Source organism: Durio zibethinus, chromosome 16 (genome assembly GCF_047325235.1).
Source record: "Durio zibethinus cultivar Kanyao isolate XHJ-2024 chromosome 16, ASM4732523v1, whole genome shotgun sequence".
Classification (NCBI taxonomy): Eukaryota; Viridiplantae; Streptophyta; class Magnoliopsida; order Malvales; family Malvaceae; genus Durio; species Durio zibethinus.
The window spans coordinates 182,038-207,049 of NC_143177.1; the positions used below are offsets into that span (position 1 = coordinate 182,038).

Here is a 25,012-nt window from a genome sequence, read left to right on the forward strand (position 1 = left end):
CTATGTCTTTCCTCATTAACTAACTCTGACAACTCCACATCTTCTTCTTACCACCCAATACCCCAAATCCAAGCCCATTTCCCAGAAACCTGGACACATGGAAACCCTAGAAAAATACTTTCCTTTTGGCGGTGCAGCACCCTGTTTTCTAGCCCCTCAATGTGCTTCCCTTTGAGGTTTACGCCTTTCTTCTTTATAAACACCCACTGTTGTAAACTTTGCTCTTTTTTCCTTTTACCAGCTGTGTCTCAACAAGGTTTGTACTTTGTTTTGATTCATTTGCTTGTCATTGCGTTTATTGGCATCTAATGCTCAAAGTTTTTATTTTTTGATTGATCCTGTCGAGTAATGCTTGAAATTCGTTTTTTTTTTTTTTTGTTGTCGTTGGAAATATGATATCTGGTTCAGTCTGAATGGTTCATTGTGTGTGATGATTCGTCAAATGTAGGGTGTTGGTTGGAAGTGTGATGGTATTTCTATTTCTATTTGATTTTGATATTTGTTTATTGCTTGAAAAAGTTTTGGTAGTCGGTGGACTTTGATTTAAAGAAAACTCTTTGCTTTCTTTTTACCTTCTGTGTGGCTGAAGGGTCTTTCTTTGGGTTCGTTTTGGGAAACTTGATTGTGGTTGAAGGTGTGATTTTCTTATCAATCTGTTGTTCCTTGTCTTTCAATACTTGCTTTCTCACCGTACTTGTTTACTGTGAAATATGGGATATGCTACCATGTATTGGATGTGATTCTTTTACCCTGAAACTCAATAGTTTTTTCTTTCCTCTTTTTATGAACGTATATTCAGTTTAATATCTTATGTGATTAGAAGGGAGGTTTGATTGGAAAATTGTCATAAATCCATTAATATTTTGAATAAGTGCAAAATATAGATCAGTTTTTTATTATTAGATGCAGATTGTGGTTTTAAATTCTTTTAGTTAAACATTTTCAGGCATCTTGGTGATGGTGAAAATGGCATCTGATCTGAACAGAACTTTGTCAAAAACATACATTGGTCTGCAGTTGTGGGTGCTTATTGTTATTGGCTTAGGAGTGGTTTTTTTAGTTATCCTTGGCATATCTCTGTGGCTTAGTTTCCGAAAGATATCCAGAAGGGCTAATGACATTCTTCCTTTTAGGCAAGCACCTTATGTTTCAGAGGAAATTAAAGAGATAAGAGTTGACCAAGTGTCGGCGAACAAGGATGGTCTGAACACCCTTAACAATAAATTCAGTTACCGAGATTCAGAGAATGTTTTGTTTAATGTAGATAATGGAGATGATAGTGGCCTGTATGGTTCCTTTAATCATTTGGAGAAAAATGTTAAAGGATCTCAACCAGGAAAAGAGGAAGGCACTGGGCCACTTTCCACATACAGGCCTTCTTCACATCCTTTGACTGCTCCTTCACCTTTGTCTGGCCTGCCTGAATTTTCGCACCTAGGCTGGGGTCATTGGTTCACTCTGAGAGACCTACAGCTTGCAACTAACAGGTTTTCAAAGGATAATATTATTGGTGATGGCGGATATGGAGTCGTTTATAGAGGCAATCTGATTAATGGTACCCCTGTAGCTGTCAAAAAGCTCCTTAACAATCCGTATGTTGCGGAGAAGCTTATTTCTGTGAAAGATTAAAGCTTTTGCTTGTGTTATGCTGTCCAAACCTTGTAAGATTAGCTGATAATTATTCTATGTTTATTTTTAGGGGACAAGCTGACAAGGATTTCCGGGTGGAAGTTGAAGCCATTGGTCATGTGCGGCATAAAAACTTAGTTCAACTTCTTGGGTACTGCATTGAGGGCACGCAAAGGTAAAATGTTGTTTTATGCACTCCCCTATGATTTGCGCAGTTGAGGGGGCTGCTGTGACTTTGTTTCCCTGTATGTGAGTTAGTTAAAGAATTGTTACCTCTATGTGTCAGTGTTCTTATAATCCAGTTTGCATAGAAAGGAAAGAGATCTTTATTGATGTTTTATAAATTTTCTGCTATAAAATCCAGGATGTTGGTTTATGAATATGTCAATAATGGCAATTTGGAGCAATGGCTCCGTGGAGATATGTGTCACAAGGGATATCTTACTTGGGAGGCTCGCATAAAGATTCTTCTTGGCACTGCGAAGGCGTAAGTCTGCCTTTAACTAAATCTTGGTTGTTAATGCTTAACTTGGCTTTAATCTCATTTGTTGCTCAAAATTAAATGTTGCAGGTTGGCTTATTTGCATGAGGCTATTGAACCAAAAGTTGTGCATAGAGATATAAAATCGAGTAATATATTGATTGATGACAATTTTGATGCTAAGATATCTGATTTTGGTCTGGCCAAATTGCTAGGAGATGGGAAAAGTTACATCACAACGAGAGTTATGGGTACCTTTGGGTGAGAATAATGCCTTCTTTTACAATCAACTGCCTTGATTTTTTCAACTTTCACTAGTTCATTCATTCTCCTTTTTAGGGTTTAGGGTTTTCACCTCTTTTTGTTTTTACCCTAAGGAGTAAGTTGTATCATTGAAGAAGCTGAAAAATCATTGGTTAATTTAGTCTTTTTCTCCTGCTTGCTCGATTTTCCAGTTATGTTGCTCCAGAATATGCCAACTCTGGCCTCCTGAATGAGAAGAGTGATGTTTATAGCTTTGGAGTTGTGCTCTTAGAAGCAATTACTGGAAGATACCCAGTAGATTATGGTCGCCCTCAGCCTGAGGTACAGAGGAACATTTCTTTATTAGTGTAGGTTTTAAAAAGGCTTTTATATGCTGTGCTTATCCTGAGGAGTTATTTGTTGTTATGAGATGCTTTCATCTTCTGTACTTGTACCAGATAGATGTTTGCTTTGAAGTCTTTAATTCCTATGTGCCTGAAACATATTTGCTTAAAATTACTCTAAAGCTCTTTGCAGCCTTGATTATCTCATGATGTCTGATGCTTGTGTTTATTGATTCTTCCTATCCAACTGTCCAACTATTAAGGACATAGCACAAAGTTCTTTTGATGTAAATCTGTTGCACCATGAACTCTCAGGTAAATATGGTTGAGTGGCTAAAGATAATGGTTCAACTCAGACGCTCAGAGGAAGTAGCTGACCCTAACATAGAGACTAGACCATCAACTAGTGCTCTTAAACGGGCTCTTTTGACCGCTTTGAGATGTGTTGATCCTGATGCTGATAAAAGACCAAAGATGAGTCAGGTTGTGCGCATGCTTGAATCAGATGAGTATCCTATTCCTCGAGAGGTTTGATTCTGATACTTTACAATATTCAGTTAATCATAATTACTTTGCTTTGTTACTTAAACTTGTGGAAGTTGCGTTGAATTTCTGACAAAATGATGATAATACCCAAATGCTTGAAGTACCATGCTAGAGGATAGCGAGTTCTTGCTTTTCAATAAATTGTCTGATAGGAGTTTATGGTCTGTAACTTGACTCCTAATATGTATCCTGGATGAAATTTTCAGGATAGAAGACGCCGAAGGAATCAGGCAGGGAATTCAGATGCTGATCCCCAGAGGAAAAACTCTGATGCTGATAGGAGTGATGATCCAGATTCAAGGCTGGACAGCAGAATGCACCAGAACCCCTAGACTTGGTGGAAAAATGGTTTTAGCTGCTGAGAACAAGGGCAACCATCATCCTCACATTTGTTAATATTCTGATGCCTTGAAGTGGCCTATAGTTGATATCGAAAACATGCCTCAGATGCAGGCAACTGATGGATTTTGGAGCTTTGAATTGCATATCTACTTCTAGATTCCAGAGAAGATTAGTTTGTGTCCGGAAATGGCATTGCCATGAGACACCGCAGCCACTAGATTTTCTGTACATATCTATATGAATTCTATATAATTTTCCCCCGTTCATTTGGTTTAGGTATTGTAGTTAGTTTTATGAATTTTTTGTTGCTCTAATGGAGAAAATGAAAGAAAAATGCTGGTAAGAAATCTGATTATGTGAGTACAGGGATGGCAAGTACTCTACACTTGTTTCCGTGTGATAGTTGTGTAAGCATTGTTGAAATACTAAAGCAGGTTGAGGTTTTGATTTGGAACTTGAAGTGCATTTCTGCTGAGGTAGCAATAATTCTAGCTGAAAATTATGACAATGGTGCATCACCTATGGGGGTTCATGTGCCGGAGTGGGTTTGCGTTTGCCATGTGCAGAATACAAATGAGTCAAAAAACTATTGTTTGTGGTGGGAGTCGCAGCAGATGTACTATTTTTCTGGTCCTAACTCAAAACCAAACCCAAACCCAAACCCAAACCCAAGCAGTTTTTGTGGTCAACTCACTGAATTGAACAGTAGCACTGGCCCGCTAATTATCAATTTCACATTAAAGTTAGACCTAGACATTTTTGTTCCGTCAGTGAGGGGACAAGAACAGAATGTTTTCTATGTGACAGCCAGCTAATGTGATGATTTCATTTGCGGGGGAGGGCTACAGGAAGTGCACATGACGTCCATGTTCATGGGATGGCATTGAAAACATGGTCTTAGGCCCAATGACGGGACCATTTCCATATCAGTTTCCGAACTTGTCCATTTTGCGAGTTTTTCCAAGTGTAAATTTTTATTCGTTTGAGTGGATTAAAATATTTTAACCCAAATTAATTAAGCAAGTCTTTCTAAATGTCAAACTTAACCTGTGTAAGTGGATTAAAATATTTTAATTTAAATTAGTTATGTGTTAATTTTTGATTTAAAGATAAAAAAATGTTAAGACTTACGTTGGAATAAATATATATTTATTAATTTAAATTAAATAATAGTTTTAATTTTAGTAATTTAATTTAAGAATACAAAATTATAAAACTTATTTTAATATAAGTGAATATATAACATATACCTAATACTGTCATGTGGTTGGTTGTAACTAATAGAAAAAATAAATAAGAGAAAAGAAATAATAGATAAAAATTTTAATTTTGAGGCCTGAAGAACACTTTTTAAAAGGTAATTATATGTTTAGGATATAATAAAGTCTCAAATTCTTCAATCTGAAGTTGTGAAAATTATCATATTGAAAAATTTATTTGTAATAAATGAACAAACATAAATATCTATTCAGATGGTTATGACTTTTTGTATAATTATGGCATGAATAATAATTTATTTATATTCAAATAGTTTTGATCATTTGTCATATGATAATTGTTTCTATTAAAAAATAATTATTTAAAATATGAATAAAATTAATACAAAAATTAATTTTATTTATCAATAATTAAATCTTTCTATCCAATGTGAGATACACTATATTCTAAACTACTAACAATCTTCTATTAGTTTAGAATGTTGGTGTTTAATTTTTTTCTTTTCACACAAATAAATATTATGAATACAAGAAGATATCTCTTGATTTAAACCTTCAATTAGTGTATATATATTAGAATTTTAACAAAGTTGATGGTTTTTACAGATTAAACCTTAACTCCTAATGTAAGAATTGAAAATATAACACATATAATACTTATTTATTCTTCTGTCAAAGGTTTATAATCATTTTTAGCACTATTATAACCATGTACTTATCCTATTTATAAACATTTACAAGAGAGACCATAATTCTTCTTGTTGAAGCAACACCTCTTCTATCTTTATATAGATAAAGTTTTCATTATGTCTCCATTGCTTTAGACATTTAAAACTTTAGTAAGAGCATAAAAACCCATTTTCTCTACGCAATGGATCACACTAGTTTTTAAAATTTGAATGAATTTTACTAGTGTTTAATAGACATATAACAATAGCTTATTTTTACTCATTAAACTTTGTAATTAAAGGTTACTAATTCAAAGTTAGATTTCCATTAATGATGTCTAATAGTAAGGGTTTAAATCCATTCTACTTGTAGTACTATTAACCAAATATCTTAGAATTCAATTTTCTTTTATGGTAAATACCTCCACTTAAGATTAAATCTTTAATATAATCACTTTAAGCTAATATGTCCAAAACTTTCATTTTACATATCATTTATATGCTCTAAACATTGTTGCCTCATTCTTATTATTTTATGAAATAGTTGGTTTTGGTTGTGGCCATAATTCTCTATTCATTAATTTCAACCATTTTATTTCCATACTTTTATACATTTTTAAACAATTATACTTCTAGTATAATTGGATAAACTCAATAAATAAACTAAACAATTTTAGTCCTTTTAAGATTTTTTAAGGACCTTTTTATGATTTTACTTTAAGTGTCTAAACTTATTAGCTTGTATAATTTGCTTATAAAATTATACTAAAATCTTACAACACTATACTAGTAATTTTTATTTTTTTTTATTCTTATCATCCCTACCATGTGCAAGTATGCATTCTTTTATTAAAGAATGTCTCATTAAATTGTTCAAGATATCATATATATTTAATCAAAGTTGCCATTTCATTTATCTCTTCACTATTTGGTGATTTTTTTTTTTTTAAGTAAGAGGCTTTCAAATCCACTCTTACTGAAACTAACTAGCAAATATCTTAATATTTCTATAAAAGTTTCAAAACTTTTATATTTTAACTCAATATAGGAGTTTATTTCAATAAATAGAATTTAAATATAATTATGATTCTATAGTCTCCTTTAAACTTTTTATGTCAATTCATAAATACTTATATGAATTTATTTCATCATGGACATTAATAATAATTTTTATTACCATGAACAAAACCATTTTCATCAACCAAATGGATCAAATAACATTCTTTTTGCTATTATAAAAGTTTCAAATTCATAAGATTTTTAAATCACACATGGCTTCCAAAGTAAATATATTTTAAAATATCCACTATATAAAACCATAAATGATAAATCATTTGTACAATTCATGAATTAGATCATATACATAACAAAAAATTACCATAATGTGATCAAGATTGTGGTATCAATTTTGACTTATGGCTATTTTAAGCCAATCATAATAGTCTACATCATACTTACAAATCATGTAGATTTGGCTATTGAAGTTATCTTATTTATAATGATGATTTTTAGTAAAAATCAACTATCTCAAATGTTATTATGAGTTTTCAATGCATATAGTAATTGCCTAATGGCCAATTCTAAATTCATAACTACTGAAAGCTCTAAACTTGATTTCAAAATTTTATGAGAACTTTATTTCTCTACCATTGTGTAGCCTATATATCTCTATTAGTTACCACTTTTAATTGCTCATAACATTTTAAAATATATAATAAATTCAAACTTTACTCATATGACCAATATGCCTATATACAATAAAAGTCTTTAGTATATTTAACTCCAATTTCAATACTTTCACAATCATTTTATGACCAATATATTCATATCTAGATCACTATATCAATGCAAGTCATGAAACATGAATCCAAAGAATCATTTGCATAAAATAGTATAAATAATAATTATAATATAAGTTCTACTAATATTTCATGCAAAATTTTATGATAAATTTGCATTGGTAAAATCATTGATTAGCTAACTCTAAGGCTTAGGACTTTCACAAACCAATATTATTATCTAAGCCTTTGCCATTGTCATGAAACTATTGAAAACCTTGAAAACTTGTTCACTTTTCATTTTGATAGCTTGCATAAGGCCATTTTTTTTAGTACAAGAAGCAAAAATATCTTCATTATCTTTAACTAATAATGTATTAATTAGATGATAACATTCTATCTTTATATTCCATATCTTTTTTATATGTATAAGAAAGAAAATTTCATCCCATTCAATTTATTTTCGTAATATATGGTAAACTGTACCAATGTTTTCCACGTCATCACAAAATGAAATTAAACACATACATGTATTAGTACCTTTAGAACATTAAATTTGCATGTTCTTTTCAAATTTATAAATATGACTAATTAGACATTGATGAACATCCTTCAAAATGCTAGTAACCATCAAATGCTTCAATATTTTTTAATGGCATGCCTTTTCGTTTAATCAATATCCCATATGCAAAAAGCAACAATGCATTTTTGTAACCATTGATTAGCTCTTTGATGACTATTTATGATTTTCACTTTGTGATTGTTCATAATAAAATTTTATTTTATACATGTCATATGCCTATATTTATGATAATAACAATTATTTAGTTTATTATCCACCAACTAATCCATGAAACACCATATCTTAATAATAATTATTCACATAATCAATTTAATTTTAATTGGTTTTCATGAAAATTGAACACTAGTTAAAATTTGAACCAATAATAAATTTAAAATATATATTTCCATATTTGATTGATAAACGACCAACAAAGATAAAACCATACAAATAGCTTGACTTAACTTATTATCTCAATTTTGGTGCCATGATTTAATAATAAAATTAATATTGTAGCCAAATCTTATTTTCTGCATATATTCTCCACTTACATCTAATTTCTCATGGTAAATTCTTTTACTCATTTCTGATTGTTTTCATAGAAACCATGGGACAATTTGCCTATTTTATATATAATTAAGCTATGACAATTAAACAATTGGTTATTCCATTAAAACCCAATTTAATTCGTTACTTGATAACAAGTGATAATATTTTTGTCATAAATCAATTCATGTCTTTCTTTTTTATGTTTTCAGGCTATTTTTCATCTCAATCTTTATAAGCATAGATTTTTCAAATAAATATAATACAATTCATTAAATCCAATTGTGGAGTCAATTTCAATATATGCATAAATTTATACAATGTAATCAATATTTTGCATATTATGGTTTGACTTTACATATTAATGAAATAAATTATTAACGTGTTTATTTCATTCAATCAATCTTTTTACCAATAATTATGCAAAAAATAAAATACATACCTTTAATGAAGATCTTTATAAAAATTAATAGTTTGGTCTATAGAAACATTAGTCATTTGACACCTTGAGCCTTCTCTACTATTGATCTCCAAATCTTGCCAATTTCTTTTCTTTATATCTTTCTCATGGGAAATATAAATTACTCATAATACTTTTATATTGTTAGAAAAAAAAATAAGATAAGAGAAATAATAGAAAAGATTTTTGGCTTTGAGGAGTGAAGAATATTTTCTTAAAGGCAATTATGCCTTTAGGACAATAAAGCCTAAAACTATCTAATCAGAAGCAATAAAAATTATTATATTGAAATATTTATTTATAATGAATGACCAGATATAAACTTTTATTCAAATATTTATGACATTTTGTATAATCATGACCTTTATGAATAAAAATTTATTTATATTCAAATAGTTATGATCATTTATCATATGATAATTGTTTCTATTCAAACATAATTATTTAAAATATGAATAAAATTAATTCAAAAAATAATTTTATTTATCACTAATTAAATTATTTTATCCAATGTAAGATGCACCACATTCTAAATTACCAACAGTAACATTATTCATGATATGTGTGAGCTTATAAATTTGAAGTTGTAAGATGTTGGGTTTCTTAATGAATGAAAGAATTATGATTCTCTGTAGATACAGTTAGCATAATATATGATGATAACTAATATGTTTTTCTAAAACAACGGGTTTTTTTTCACTATCAAATAACAGCCTAACTCTTTTGTTTGGCTTCACCTTTAGTCAATCTAACATGGTTTAAGACTTTGGATAAAGAAAACAAACTAGAGAGAGGAAAGGATAGAAGTTTCTCCTAGTCCAATCCGATCACCCAAGTCCAAAGAGAAGACATTAAAAATAACTGTGTACTAATTGTTTATGGACTACACTTACCCCTCACTTTTGACATATTGCATGTTGACTACACACAAGATTAATTTCTTATTAGCCATCACGGAGTTTGTTTTGCTTGACACCTAAGTAATTGTAAGGATATGTTATGTTATATATTTTAAATTTTAAATTTATATTTGTGAGATTTTTTTATAAGATAAAATTATGAAAATTTTAAATTAAAATAGGTAATGTTTTATATGTTGGATATGGATTTTCATAATGATGTTAGAGCAATCATCAATTAAACATTAACTTTAAAATTTTAGGAAAACTAAATACTATAAATAAAATTATTTTTAAATTTTTAATATTTGATGTGATCTTAATTATGTATGATTTATGGGAGTAATAATAGAGTTGAGAGGAAGAGGCTATGGTCACACTTGCTATCTTTAAGAGGAATAATTTTTGATAGTCCCTAGATCCTAACTAGTGATTTCAATGTTATTGCATACCTTTCAGAGAGTTTAGATTTCAATGGCTTTAAAATAGCTAATTCAGAGATGAAAGAGTTACATGATTGCATGATTCAACTAGCATTGTTTGATAGTGTAGTAATTGGGCCTCTATTCATGTGGACTAATCATCAGCAAGAAAGCCATCTAGCAAGAAAGTTGGATAGGGTATTAATAAATGACTAATGTCTCACTACATTTACAAAATCATAGGTGAAGTTCTTTGCTCTTAAAATTAGACAATTGTGCTGCACTGATAAAACTTAATATGGCTTGGTATTCCCCTCCCAAACCATTTAAGTTTTTTAATTTTTGGACGAAGAACTAAGAGTTTAAGAACATAGTTGAAAAATCTTGGAAACTGCCAGTGACAGGAAACCCATTGTCTAAATTGCACAAGAAATTAAAAAGATTGAAGCTGGAGTTAAGAAAATACAACAACTTGCACTATGGGGATGTAACAATAAAAGTGGGGAAAAAAAAAGAGGTGCAGGTTGTAAAGATAGAAATATTGACAACTACTCCAAGCATTGAAATGATTAAATGAAAGCACCTTATCCGAAGAGTTAAATGAGTTAATGGAAGCTGAAGAGAGTTATTATAGGTAAAAATCCAAGATAACTTGGATACAAGAAAGAGACCAAAACATAAGATTCTTTCATAAGATGGTTACGGCCAAACAAAAAAAAAGCTCGACAAAAGTACTTGTTGATGCTGAAGGGAATAAACTAGGAAAATTTTCATAAATTTCCAGGGAAGTAGTATCATTTTTTCAAAAATTGATTGGTACACCTGATAAGAAAGTTAAAGTTTGTTCACAAGAATTTTTGACTAAACTTCTTCAAACGTCAATATCTTCTAAGGATCAAAATACACTCATAAACCTAGTGTCGAAAGAAGAAATCGTAACTATTATATTCTCTATGAATAGTGAAAGAGCTCCTAGTCTTGATGGATACATAACCCATTTCTTCAAGCAATTTTGGTCTATTGTTGGTGAGGATGTTACAAATGCTATATTGCATTTTTTTCTACTAGGCATATACTTTTTGCATTTAAATCAACCATTATCACATTAGTTCCAAAGTGTGCAAATCCAAGTACGATTAGAGATTACAGGCCCATATCATGTTGTACTATCATTTACAAGTGCATTACCAAGATTTTAGCAAATAAGCTTAAAAATATCATGCCAAATATCAAAGCAAAAGTCAAAGTGCTTTCATAGAAAGGAGGAGCATCACAGATAATGTGCTTATGGCATAGGAGATGGTAAGGGGATATGGTAGAACCACATAATCCCTAAGGTGTGCTATAACTATTGAGTTGCAAAAAGCTTTCGATACATTGGATTGGAATTTTATCCATAACATTTTGGCAGCCATTGGATTGCCTTCAAAATTTATAGGCTAGATCAACAATTGTATTACAACCCTAATGTTTTCTATATCACTTAATGAAAGGCTAGTGGGCTATTTTCAAAGAGCTAGAGGAATAAGGCAAAGGGATTTACTTTTTCCATATCTATTTGTTCTAGTGATGAATATGTTATCAATAATGCTAGATGAAGCTGTTAATTTTAGAGTGTTTGCTTATCATCTTAAGTGCAAAAAAATCAAACTGACACATTTATGTTTTGGGAAGGATTTGTTGATTTTTGTAAATGGAAACAAGGATTCAATCATTGGTGTCAATGAGGTTATGCAAGCTTTTTACTTGTTTTTAGAGCTACAACTAAATTACGAAAAGAGTGAGATACATGCCATAAGAATAGGCAGGAAAGAGATCCAATCAATTCAACAAGCCGTAAGATTCAAAGTGGGCTTACTCTCTGTTAGATATTTAGGAGTCCTACTAGTCACCAAAAGACTCATTGCAAAAAATTATGCTCCATTGCTTGGGAAGATCACGGTTAGGATTAAAGGATAGACTAGTAAGTACTTATCTTATGCAGAAATACTACAGCTATCCAGTCAGTACTCTTTAGCTTACATAATTATTAGTGTAAACATTTTATATTGCCTAAGCATGTGTTAAAAAAGATTAATCAGCTATGCTCTAGCTTCCTTTGGAAAGGTCAGAAAGGGACTGTTAGAGGAGCTAAAGTCAGTTGGGAAGTCGTTTGCCACCCTAAGTCTGAAAAATGGTTGGATATCAAAAACACACTAACTTGGAACAAGGCATGCATGATAAGGAATATTTGGTCTATTTTCTCAAAAGCAGGATCTATATGGATAGCTTGGATTGAAGCCTATGTCTCGAAAGGCAAAAGTATATAGTAAGTTAAACCACAGCAAGGTAATAGTTGAGGCTAGAGGAAACTACTTCAACTCTGGACTATTGGACGCCAATTCATAAAATAGGAAAATGGTATTGAGGTGTGGCTTGTCCCTAGTAATAGCTATTTTATTATAGTGGTTTGGAATGAGATAAGGTCTAAGCAAATGAAGGTTGAGTGACACAGACTAATCTGATTTCAATATCATATCCCAAAGCACTCGATGATTGCATGGATGACTATACTAAATAGGCTTCCAACAAAAGATAGATTGAGGAATTAGAGAGTGGAGGTGGATGAAAGGTGCTGCCTATGTCAACATGGGAAGGAATCCAGGGACCACTTATTTTTTAGTTTTGAATATGCAAAAATGGTGTGAAAAAAGGTATTACAATCATGCAAGATTGACAGAGTATCGGGGAATGGATTAAAGAATTGAAATGGGCAACGACAAAGATAAAAAGCAAAGCACTGATATCAGTAATATTGCACATTTCTTGAAATACTCATATATACTATATATGGAGAGAAAGGGATTGTAGATTATTCAAGAATAAAAAAGGAACAGAAGAACAAGTATATGAGCTGATTAAGGAAGCTGTTAGCGTTCGATTACTTGGATTGCATTCGATTGTTGCTGACCCAATCAACAAGGTTTTGTGTGATACTTAGAATATAAATAAAACTATATTACATAATAGTTAGAATATGATTTGATTGTATATATGGAGTGTATGTATTATAGCAATTTTATTGCTTTTTTGGATAAATAAAATACAACTTATCCAAAATTTTTTTTTGTATGATTCTATATTAGACTTGACACAAATATTAAATTTTAACAAAAAAATTTGTCACATATTAAATCTAAATTTATATTTATAAAATATCTTTTATAAAATAAAATTTCCAAACTTCCTAATCAAAACTTATAATTTTTAGTGGTATCGCATGTTGTTAGAACCTGCTCCTGATATACGAATTAAATGTACGTTAAAACTGAAGGGCAGATGTTTGATGAGTCCATTTATTGACACGTACGGTCTCGCTAGTCTTGCAGGTAAAAGCAAGATCTACCGTTGCTGATGGTTAATATTGGATATCATACAGACTGCGACACGCAGATATAAACTATAATATGTTAATATGTTCAACTCAAAGAAGGTGCCTATGTCATCTGAGTGATTGCAAAGATCTTAAAAAAAGTTGTTGATGACGTAGGCTGCAGAAGCTGAAATTCAAGGGAATAAAATTTTCCAAAGTTTTTGTGCATTATTGCTCAAACGGAATGATCCTCGCCGGTCTAAATATTATATGATGCTTTTCTTAAAACTTAAAACTTTTTAAGGTTGGCAGTGATAGTAAATAATGCGATTTTTTATTTTATTTTATTAGATTTAGATATTTATAAATTAATAACTATTATAGTTGAATAAAAAAAAGTCTACTATTTATGCTAGATCGATAAAATTTGAATAATAATATTTAATACCCTAATCGTTTTAAATTTTAATGAATAATGTTGAGTATTCGAAATTGTACCTAAATTTGTTACTTATATATGTGCAAAATATATAAAATTTTCTGTGTTGAAGATTCAAAACTTAGAGAACAACTTTTATTTGTTATTAATTATGAGAGAATTTAAATTTTAAATTTAATTTTGGTTAATTTTTATATTTTAAAAATTTTTTTAAGTAATAATATATTTTAATGAATTTAAATATTTAACTGATATTGATTATTTAATTGAAGTGCGAGTCGAATAATAATCCTAAACTTAATCAAATATTTTAACGGATTCCCTTAACTTAAAAATGGACTAAAATACTAATACTACCATTCCTAAAAGTTTTGTTTCTTCGTAATATTTATTTAACAGTCTCTCTAACGTCAACAAATATGTAAGGAATCAAACTGGCATGCAATAGCCACAGATGCTCATCATACAATTCATTTTTGCTCGCAGCATTTTCAGCCATGATCCATGACGCATTGCATTACCTCATCAACTTCCAGTTCATGCCTTTCAACATATCAGACTAACGATTCGAGGAGAAATATCTGTATTTATACACTCACATATGCACTCCTCTCTTTCTTGCTCTAACTACTTTCCATGAATTTGAAATCCTACCCTAAAATGGCTCAACTGGTGGGTCCTGACGAGATAGAATCTTTGCGAATTGAGTTAGCGCAGATCGGAAGGAGCACCAGGTCCTCGTTCAGAAGTCATGCGTCAAGTTTCCGTAGTGTGATTTGTGCACATCAAAGTAAAGGTGACGATGACGATGATGATGATGATGAATATGCGTTGCAATGGGCTGCAGTTCAGAGATTACCGACGTTCGAGCGGATTACTACTGCTTTGTTTGACGACAAGGAAGAGAATGGAACGTCAGGCAATGGAAATATCAAAGGGAAACGGGTTGTTAATGTTACCAAACTTGGAGCTGATGAGCGACACATGTTCGTAGAGAAGCTCATCAAACAAATCGAAAATGATAACCTGCGGTTGTTGCAGAAACTCAGAGACAGAATTGACAAGTAACCATAATCCTTTCTTTTGTCCTTGCTCACTCTTTGACACGCATTTACTTCCATTTTAAATACATAGCTATATAACTGTTTGGAAAGTGGTAGGACTGGCAAAAATTCACACAACCAAGAAAAGAGAAGATTTATGGATGAATCGAAACTCAAAATATTAAATACAAATTATACTAGAAATGAGACACATTCATTTATAGTTAATTATATTCATAGATTATTAGATTCAATTAATTAGATTCATAGATACATAAAATAAATTTAAGTTGAATTTCTAGTGTAACTAGGTGAAATAGATATTAGAATTTTTTTTTTCTAACAAAGAACATGTCGCTACGTTGATTCTGATTTACAACTGAATTTGTTCTTCAGGGTAGGGGTAAAGTTGCCAACTGTGGAAGTAAGATATAAGAATCTCTATGTCGAAGCAGAATGCCAGTTAGTTCATGGCAAGCCTCTTCCCACTCTCTGGAACGCCACTAAAAGCATGCTTTCAGTGAGTACCCGTGCTCATTAGTTGGATTAATTTCTCTAACTAATCATAGATGTGGAAATCATCCTTCTTAGCTTTTGACGTTTCAGAGCTTACAAACTTTTTTCCTTCATTATAAGCGCGATGATTACAAATCCTGATATGGCTCAAGCTTTCACAGAAGGCAGTGTTGACTATTCTGCTTTTATTTGAACCCATGAATCGTTGAATACTAATTTTTCTTAATAAGCATTACCAGGCCCAACTGTGGATTATATTTATACCATCTAGTAACCTAGTTTTTTAGTTGCTATGCTCTGCCATAATCAAACGCCCTGGGGAGTTGATCAGTCCTTTATCACCGTGAACCCACTTCAGAAATTTCAAATCAGGGTGTTTTCTTTTTTCCTTTTTAAGTTGTTAAGTTTCATTTTTCCTGTTTGTGCAGGGTTTGATCAATCTGTTTGGTTCAAAACAAGAAGTCAAGATAAACATCCTAAAAGATGTCAGCGGCATCATTAAACCAGGAAGGTAGACCCATGGTGTGCTCAGAAGTTGATAAGTTTTTTAGTTAATCCTATAGCCAGACATGCTCGACGAACTCTTTCTCTGATGCCCTAAAATATCTGTGTTCTAGAGGGAAAGTTATAGTGTCTGGTTGTCTTTGCCAGGTTTGGTGCTTGTTGATGGAATGAATTGACATTTTCACGGGATAGAATGACCTTGATTGAGCTCAAAGCTGCACTATATACACATTGACATTCATGCATAAATTATGTATGCTTTTGTTTCTGTTTTTTCTTCACTAGTGATCATACTCTAGCTTTTCCTACGGCCAAGGTGGTTTTCCCTTGTATGTTAAATCATTTATATTTGTCATATATAAGGAATAAATAAAGGAAAACAAATTTTTTTGAAGGATAGAAGGAGTTACTTTTCTGCTTAATTGAGTAAAACATTCTGCATATCCTACCTGAGTTGACTAAATCTCATTTATTTTCCATGCAGAATGACTTTATTGCTTGGCCCTCCAGGATGTGGCAAAAGCACATTACTGCTGGCGCTTTCTGGGAAACTAAGCCATTCTCTTAAGGTCTGCTGATTTTAATGTCTTCTTAGAAAATTTTTGAAGTGTTAATTGTTGCATGAGCATGATGCAGTTACAAATTGAAAATAAAAGAGTCTACGGGGAAAAAATAAGAAAACTTCTAGGTATAATTCACCATATTTAGGCCAAAGTTCACTTTAAGAATGTTCTGGAGCTTGGTTCAGCCCTTCCGGTGTTTACTTGGTATCTCAATGTTTGTATAAACTGAATTCAGTAATTCTGCATTGTTCTTACAACCCTAAGAACCTTGGAAAATGTTAATTTGAATTTGGTTGGTTAGGACTTGGGTAACTTCATAACTTCTATGCTGCATTTTTCACAAAGCTTCCCTGAAGTAAATACATTTTAGGAGTTTCTCATGAAAAACATACCATCGCCCAGTGTGACTATGATTCTGCTTGGCTGTTGGACGTGTGTTCGTCTTTTTCCTATGGTCATATTTGTTTGTAGATCTTGGTTCACTGGTTTAACTTGTTTTCCTAGAATTACTCTTCTGTATGTGCATAGCTGAATATTTTGCAAACTATAGGATTTGAATGACATTACCACAGGGTACTCTACGCCACTAGTGCTTAGTGGGATCTTGATTACCAAGCCAATCGTGCGCTTGCTTATAATTTTTTTCACTCTTTACTCCTTGTTCCTTTAAAGGTAGCAGGGGAAATAACTTACAATGGTTTCAGACTAGAAGAATTTGTTCCTTGGAAAACCTCCGCTTATATAAGCCAATATGATCTGCATACCCCAGAGATGACAGTTAGGGAAGTACTAGATTTTTCTGCACGATTTCAGGGAATAGGAAGTCGAGCTGGTAAGAGCTCCTTGATAGATATTACTGATGATTTTCATGTAAATATCTTTGTCTTGTCAGGTTCTCAACCGGTACTGTTTCAGTAATTTTTAGTGTGTGTTGTATTTAAATTTTTCATGTGTACAAAGAAATCATAAAAGAAGTCAGCAGAAGAGAGAAGCAGGCGGGAATAGTCCCTGATCCTGACATAGATGCTTACATGAAGGTAACCGTTTAGCTTTCTTATTTTTTCGAAGGTCATAAGATTTCTTGATAGCAAAGGCAATGTTCCATAATTTACTGAAATATATGTACGATCACTGTGTTGCACCTTGTAGTTTGTTCAGAAATCAGAAGGGAGTTTTTTTTTTTTGCCGGGGGGGGGTACACTTGAACTAGGCCAAAGTGGGGAAGAGGGAAGGGAGAGATGGGATTCTTTCTTTTACAAGCACGAAATTGATAAAGGAAGAAGATTTAATGCCTTAAAATTAAACTGTTAGAATTTGTCTTCTCTCATCAATTCATGCTGGGCACAGTGATATGTATGCTTTAGAGGACTTTAATCCTGGATAAGAAGTTGATACTTTGTTGCATGCAAAGTGTATTTCTTGGCATGATGCACCATGAGATTGGCATCTTATATTATGTTAATTTCCTTCGTCACTAACTGAAGAAAGCATTAAAGTAAGGTTCAATCTGCTTTTTACAAATTAGCTTTATCAAGGATCGGAGTCTCTGTTACAGTTTTACTCATAAAAGGAGAAAATTATTGTTTTAATTCACAATTGAGAAAAATTTCTCACAGTTTTCTTAATGCATTATATACTTCTCAGAGTGTTTTGTATTCTACTAGTCTAACCATTACTTAGAACTATTTGACAGGCAATATCAGTTGAAGGTCAGGAAAGTACTCTCCAAACAGATTATATTTTAAAGGTAGTTCGCCATTTCTCTTTTATAGAGCTTAATATTTTAGTAATTTCTTCTTGAAACATGGCTGTACAAGCACATCTAAAAAAGAAAAAAGGTATTTTCAGATTCTTGGACTAGACATCTGCGCTGACACCATGGTTGGGGATACCATAAGAAGAGGTATCTCAGGTGGTCAAAAGAAAAGATTGACAACAGGTAATGTATGTTTGAGGGTAGACAAAGTAGTTTATGGCATTCGGTCATTTTTTGGCAGGAATTCTGTTTTTTGTGCTGTTGTGGAATTAATTGAGCAGGGGTTGAGTTGGGTATGATTATTAAGTTTTTCTCTAAGTGCAGGCGAGATTATCGTGGGGCCAACAAAAGCTTTGTTCATGGATGAAATATCAAATGGCCTAGACAGTTCAACCACTTTCCAAATCGTGTCCTACCTTCAGCATCTGGTGCATATTAATGATGCTACTGCATTGATATCACTTCTTCAGCCTGCTCCGGAGACGTTTGATCTCTTTGACGATGTTATTCTGATGGCGGAAGGGAAAACTGTGTATCAAGGCCCACGCACTTACATTTGCAAATTCTTTGAGGACTGTGGATTTAAGTGTCCGGAAAGAAAGGGCATCGCTGACTTCCTTCAGGAGGTATGCTTATGAGATTCATAGTTGTCTTATTTCCATGTTTTCATTCATTTCTTAGATGGTTTCCCTTTATCTGGCTCAGGTAATCTCAAGAAAAGATCAAGCGCAGTATTGGTTCTATAAAGAGCAACCTTACAGTTATGTTTCTGTTGACCAGTTCATAAAAAGATTCAAAGAATGTCATATTGGCCAGAATTTAGATGAGGAGCTCTCAAAACCATTTCACAAGTCTCAAAGCCACAGAAATGCTCTATCCTTCAAATCATACTCCCTGAATAAATGGGAGCTGTTTAAAGCTTGCTCAATGAAAGAATTACTTCTAATGAAGAGAAATTCTTTTACTTACGTGTTTAAAGCTGTACAGGTAATTTACTTCTTGTTTTGCTTTGTACTTTCGTCATTATGACCAGCTTACATGGTTACCTTTATAGCTGAAAGCAATATTATTGGATTATTCCTCTCTGCAGCTTGTCATAATTGCTTCAATAACAATGACAGTTTTCCTGCGCACTCGAATGGCTGTTGATGCCATCCATTCAAGTTATTTTATGGGTTCTTTGTTTTATGCCCTTGTGATACTTCTTGTTGACGGGTTTCCAGAATTGAGCATGACTGTTTCAAGAATTGCAGTATTCTACAAGCAGAGAGAGTTGTGCTTCTACCCTGCTTGGGCTTATGCGATTCCTGCAGCAATCCTAAAATTTCCACTTTCACTTTTGGAGTCCTTTGTGTGGACGTCTATGACTTATTATGTCATAGGCTACAGCCCTGAGGTTGGAAGGTCAGCAGCATTTAGAAAACTTTTGTTGTTAAAGACAAGCTAAAGTCATATACTGGCAATGTGGCACAATGATATGGAAGTTAGCCAACATCTAAACTAAATTCATGGGTGCCGCATTAATGAGTTTAATCATTTAACTCGGTATTAAGTGACACTTTTAGACATGGATCAAATTCAAGAAAACCACAAGTGAATTTAACTTCTGTGTTGACCACTTCTCCTTCCCTTAGGGCTAATGTTAGAAATTTTAAATTTCATATATGATGTAATTTGGTGTGTGTTATATTTTTTGTTAGGTTCTTCCGCCAATTCCTTCTATATTTTGGTGTGCACCTAGCATCAATATCCATGTTTCGCTGTATTGCCTCGCTGTTCCAAACTATAGTTGCTTCCACAACAGTTGGTGCTTTGGCCATTATGATTATTTTACTGTTCGGTGGCTTCATTCTCCCGAGACGTAAGATTTCTACAAGCTTTTTTCTATTTAATGTGAATGATATTTATTCAAATAAAAGCTAAATTTTCTGTTAATTCCCACTTTTATTGGTTGCAGCATCTCTGCCTAGTTGGCTGGAATGGGGATTTTGGCTTTCTCCTTTGACGTATGGTGAGATAGGCCTAACTGTGAATGAATTTCTTGCTCCTCGGTGGGAAAAGGTAATGTCTAGCTGTTCCAAAAATCACAGTTTGGATTTCTTAAATCTCTGTTCGGATTCAAAAAGCAGACGCTAACAAGTGTTTGGAAATATATTCCTTTCTATATTATTTAGATTATTTTGGTGAAACTACATTCTTATGTTTATCGTAAGATCTGATTAGAGGATGATTCTGATCCTATCAAACTTCAACACTTATTCATTTGTAAGTGGATATCACTTTCTATTCAATTGTATTTACAGGTAATGTCTGGAAATACAAGCTTAGGGCAACAAACTCTAGAAAGTCGAGGATTGGGCTTTGATAGCTACTTTTACTGGATATCAATTGCAGCATTATTTGGGTTCATGCTATTTTTCAATGTTGGTTTTACCTTTGCTTTGACTTTCTTGCAGCGTAAGTTCATCTTCTGCTAATCAGTAGGCTCTTTAATAAGCAAAACATTTTCTGCATATGTACTAAGCTATACATTTATATATGCATTCAGCTCCAGGAAAGTCTCAGGCTATTATTTCTTTTGAAAAGTACTCTCAACTACACAGAAATAAAGAAGACAAAGATAGTTTACAAGACGAAAGTAAACCCACCGTTGATCAAGGAAATATTTCAGGATCAGGAAGTGGTGAGCATGATAATAGAATTCTTATTGTCCACCACATCAGATATGTCGATTATGTATCTTTCATGGTATTAAATCTTAAGTGCGGATATATCATATATGTCTTCCCACTTGTCTTACTGCTGTTATTTGCAATTACACAGGACAAATGGCTTTACCTTTTGAGCCGTTAACATTAACGTTTCAGGATGTGCAGTACTATGTAGACACCCCATTGGTAGATATTTTAAAGCTGGTTTACACTTATCTTTCATGTAGTTGTCACTTGTCAGTTCTTATTCTTAAGTTGATAATGTCATTATTTTGTCTCAGGAAATGAAAGAACGAGGTTATAAGCATAAAAAGCTACAGCTTCTCTCCGACATTACTGGTGCATTCAGGCCAGGTGTTTTGACAGCATTGATGGGTGTCAGTGGAGCAGGGAAAACAACTCTTATGGATGTTCTTTCTGGAAGGAAAACTGGTGGTTTTATTGAAGGAGATATTAGAATTGGTGGGTACCCAAAGGCTCAAGATACATTTGCAAGGGTATCAGGTTACTGTGAGCAAAATGATATAAACTCTCCTCTAATCACTGTGGAAGAATCACTAGTATATTCTGCTTCCTTGCGCCTTCCATCTCAGATTGATTCAAAAACTAAGGCTGTATGATACCCTCTTCAGACCATGAATGAACAATTTTTTTTTTTAATCTGATGCTGCATTTGATTATTGAATTGAATTCTACAAAAACTTTCCTACTCCTCCTCAGGAATTTGTTAATAAGGTTATCGAAACTATAGAGCTTGATGGGGTAAGAGATACTTTAGTAGGCATACCAGGAGTCAATGGGTTATCAACTGAGCAGCGGAAAAGGCTGACCATAGCTGTGGAGCTTGTCGCCAATCCATCTATCATATTTATGGATGAGCCTACTTCAGGATTAGACGCAAGAGCGGCTGCAATTGTAATGAGAGCAGTGAAAAATGTTGTTGAAATGGGAAGGACAGTTGTTTGCACCATCCACCAACCAAGTATTGACATATTTGAGGCATTTGATGAGGTAAGAGTAATTTGTATACATTCTCATTTTTTTTTTTTTAAAAAAGGGATTAACGTGAAATTTTAGCTTGTCTTCACACCTTCCGATGAGAAGGTTACAAGTTCTGACTCCATTTTGGGAAAATGAGAAAAAGAGAAAAATCATTTGTATTCCTCTTCTTGCAGTTGATTTTGATGAAAACTGGGGGACGGATTATCTATTCTGGCCCGCTGGGTGAAAGCTCCAGCAGGGTTATTGAATACTTTCAGGTCAGTCATCTTTCAGAATTATAACAGTTGTAGTTTCCCATTATTGTCTGAGATGGAATACTTGTGGTCTCTGAGAAACACAATTTCAGTCCTGAAGCTGTTAGTCTTTCTCCTATTATTGCTATAGAATGTCCCTGGAGTGCCCAAGATTAAAGATAACTATAATCCAGCAACATGGATGTTGGAAGTTACTACTAAATCAATAGAGGCTGGAATTGGTATAGATTTTGCGCAAATTTATGAGGGCTCAACCTTGTATAAGTAAGTAAAGATACTATTATACTTTATCTTCTGCTTTTAAGAAAATTACTGGGTTTTTTTTAAAAGCATAAAGAAGGGAATCAACAAACGCTGCAGCTCTTTATCATAAATATGTATCAAAGCAGGATTCTGGATCTATGGTAGGTTGTTTCTTACATTTCGCTTGTTGAAAGTTTACTAGGAAAAAGAAAACAAGCAAAATTTTTGCCGTGTAATATTTCAAGATAATGTAACTTAGAAAATAATTATCAATAAAATGCATAGAGCTTGTAAATGATATTCAACTTATATGGCAATCTTAAATTTAGCCTTGCATGTGACTCTTTTGGTATGTCACTGTAGGGAAAATAAGGAGTTGATTAAGCGGTTGAGCTCACCGACTCCTGGTTCAACAGATTTATATTTTCCGACTCGCTTCCCTCAGAATGGTTGGGAACAGTTCAAAGCATGCCTGTGGAAACAGTTTTTGTCTTATTGGAGAAGTCCTTCTTACAATTTGACGCGCATCATTTTTATGTCTGCCTCGTCTCTGCTGTTTGGCATACTATTCTGGCAGCAAGGAAAGAAAATGTCAGTAAATACAATTTTATTGATGCAGACATTTTCCTCAAAAAATTGAATTGCACTTATTTATTTTACATTTATTTATCCAAATGATTATTAAATAGTAAATTTGCTTGCTCTCTCTTTATCTTCCCTGCAGGCTCATAGCAAGCAGTAATGCATTTCCAAATGAAAACTATTTTCTTCTCTCTGTCTAGATACAATCATTTCTATTATGATTGGGAAACCTTTGCAATGAATCTGGAAATTAATGCTTATGGCATTTAGTTGAATGAATTGAATATACTATTGGGAAAGGACTGGTTTCATGGTCTGTTTCTTCTTTTGTAGAAATAACCAACAAGACCTGTTCAATATAGTTGGTTCGATGTATGCTGCCATAATTTTCTTTGGCATAAACAATTGTTCAACAGTTCTACCACTTGTTGCAACAGAGCGTGCAGTTTTTTACCGGGAAAGATTTGCAGGAATGTACTCTTCATGGGCCTATTCAATGGCGCAGGTTTAAACTTCTCGCAAAAACTTTTTTAATATTGTCTCACTATCAAGCATTTAAAGATAGGTAATGTGACTGTCTGCAGTCCACACACCCGTGAAATTGGTTAACTCTTTAAAAGAATCCAGTTACCACCGGCAGTTCAATTATTTTCACGGATCTTTCGGTCTTGGAAGACCATTTTATTTAGATGTTGGAATTGGCCACTAAATGGTTGCAAATGGATCAGATATATGTCTTATATGTTTTGTTTGAAATATCAAGTTTGTGAGATTTGTGCAAACTCATGATGTTTTAATGGACAGGAGAAGGCAAATATTTATATCCTTCGGTAGGAATCCAATAATGAAGATTGGAGTTCTAATTAACATTTGTAGTAATATGTTTTGGTTATTCTCTGTTAGCTTTAACTTCTGAGAAGCTTCTTGTTTGGGGTTTTGTAAAGTTGTTGAGAATTTGAATCATGTTTGAGGTTCAACTAAATTCCAGTCTAACAAATTCCCTACTTCCTCAAGAACTTTCATTGCTTTGCAAGCGTATAATCAGGGGCTTTTGTACTGGCTCTTCTTGATTGCTCCTAATGACTTGGTTTTTGATTTTGTAGGTGCTTGTTGAGATTCCATACTTGTTTACCCTAGCAATTATTTATATCGTCATCACATATCCAATGATCGGCTACTATTGGTCGACCTATAAAATATTTTGGTCATTCTACAGCATGTTTTGTTCGCTGCTATACTTCAACTACTTGGGGATGATGCTGGTGTCACTGACTCCAAATATTCAAGTGGCGTCCATTGTGGCATCATCTACCTACACGATGATGAATTTGTTTTCTGGATTCATACTACCAAAACCAGTAAGCTTCTAATTTATGAAGTTTGTGCAAAATAGCATACAAAATTTTTAGTTGATGATGGTTTGTGCATTGAGGAGAATCATGTCGAACCTGGCCATTCTCATACATGAAACTGATAGAATAGATAAAAGATTCTAGCTGATCGTGGCATTGTTGTGGCCAAATATGGAAAAATACCAACTCAATCTGTGCCTTTTTCTTCTTGCAGCAAATACCAAAGTGGTGGCTGTGGCTGTTTTATTTATGTCCCACGTCTTGGGCACTTAATGGCATGCTTGCTTCGCAGTATGGAGATATTGAAAAAGAAATAATGGCTTTTGGAGAAACTAAGACGGTTGCTGCTTTCTTAGAAGATTACTTTGGTTTTCACCACAATTTTTTAGGCATGGTAGCTGTTGTTCTATTTATCTTCCCTGTTCTGTTTGCTACCCTTTTTGCTTTCTTTATTGGAAGACTGAATTTTCAAAAGAGGTAGGTGTTCTACTTCGACTGCTGGTATACGATGGAGTTAAATGAATAATAGTAGTAGATATTTTTATTCACTTTTGTTTC

At 33.0% G+C, this 25,012-nt stretch overlaps 2 protein-coding genes across 2 annotated transcripts; both read left to right on the forward strand.

Moving 5' to 3' along the window:
- Positions 1-4,044, forward strand: LOC111293658 (putative receptor-like protein kinase At5g18500). The gene is made up of 8 exons (XM_022886507.2): positions 1-256; positions 947-1,592; positions 1,700-1,804; positions 1,994-2,116; positions 2,201-2,371; positions 2,566-2,695; positions 3,013-3,225; positions 3,450-4,044. The coding sequence occupies exons 1-8, from the start codon at positions 160-162 to the stop codon at positions 3,573-3,575; spliced, it is 1,611 nt and encodes a 536-aa protein (XP_022742242.1). The 5' UTR covers positions 1-159; the 3' UTR covers positions 3,576-4,044.
- A 10,530-nt stretch (positions 4,045-14,574) lies between these two features.
- On the forward strand, positions 14,575-25,012 carry LOC111298605 (pleiotropic drug resistance protein 3-like). The gene is made up of 24 exons (XM_089745048.1): positions 14,575-14,992; positions 15,368-15,491; positions 15,916-15,998; positions 16,476-16,560; positions 17,227-17,386; positions 17,515-17,591; positions 18,248-18,301; positions 18,403-18,493; positions 18,635-18,936; positions 19,016-19,297; positions 19,401-19,714; positions 20,011-20,171; positions 20,268-20,371; positions 20,614-20,767; positions 20,859-20,993; positions 21,134-21,207; positions 21,303-21,635; positions 21,742-22,032; positions 22,197-22,280; positions 22,408-22,541; positions 22,884-23,111; positions 23,436-23,607; positions 24,206-24,460; positions 24,669-25,012. Exons 1-24 carry the CDS (start codon positions 14,589-14,591, stop codon positions 24,933-24,935), a joined length of 4,368 nt encoding a protein of 1,455 aa, XP_089601174.1. The 5' UTR covers positions 14,575-14,588; the 3' UTR covers positions 24,936-25,012.

Coding starts and splice junctions, on each gene's coding strand:
- LOC111293658 (XM_022886507.2), top strand. CDS start 160: ATGTGCTTCCCTTTGAGGTTTACGCCTTTCTTCTTTATAAACACCCAC. Junction 2,117..2,200: donor CTTCTTGGCACTGCGAAGGC/GTAAGTCTGCCT, acceptor TAAATGTTGCAG/GTTGGCTTATTTGCATGAGG. Junction 2,372..2,565: donor AGAGTTATGGGTACCTTTGG/GTGAGAATAATG, acceptor TCGATTTTCCAG/TTATGTTGCTCCAGAATATG.
- LOC111298605 (XM_089745048.1), top strand. CDS start 14,589: ATGGCTCAACTGGTGGGTCCTGACGAGATAGAATCTTTGCGAATTGAG. Junction 19,715..20,010: donor TACAGCCCTGAGGTTGGAAG/GTCAGCAGCATT, acceptor ATTTTTTGTTAG/GTTCTTCCGCCAATTCCTTC. Junction 23,608..24,205: donor GGGCCTATTCAATGGCGCAG/GTTTAAACTTCT, acceptor TTGATTTTGTAG/GTGCTTGTTGAGATTCCATA.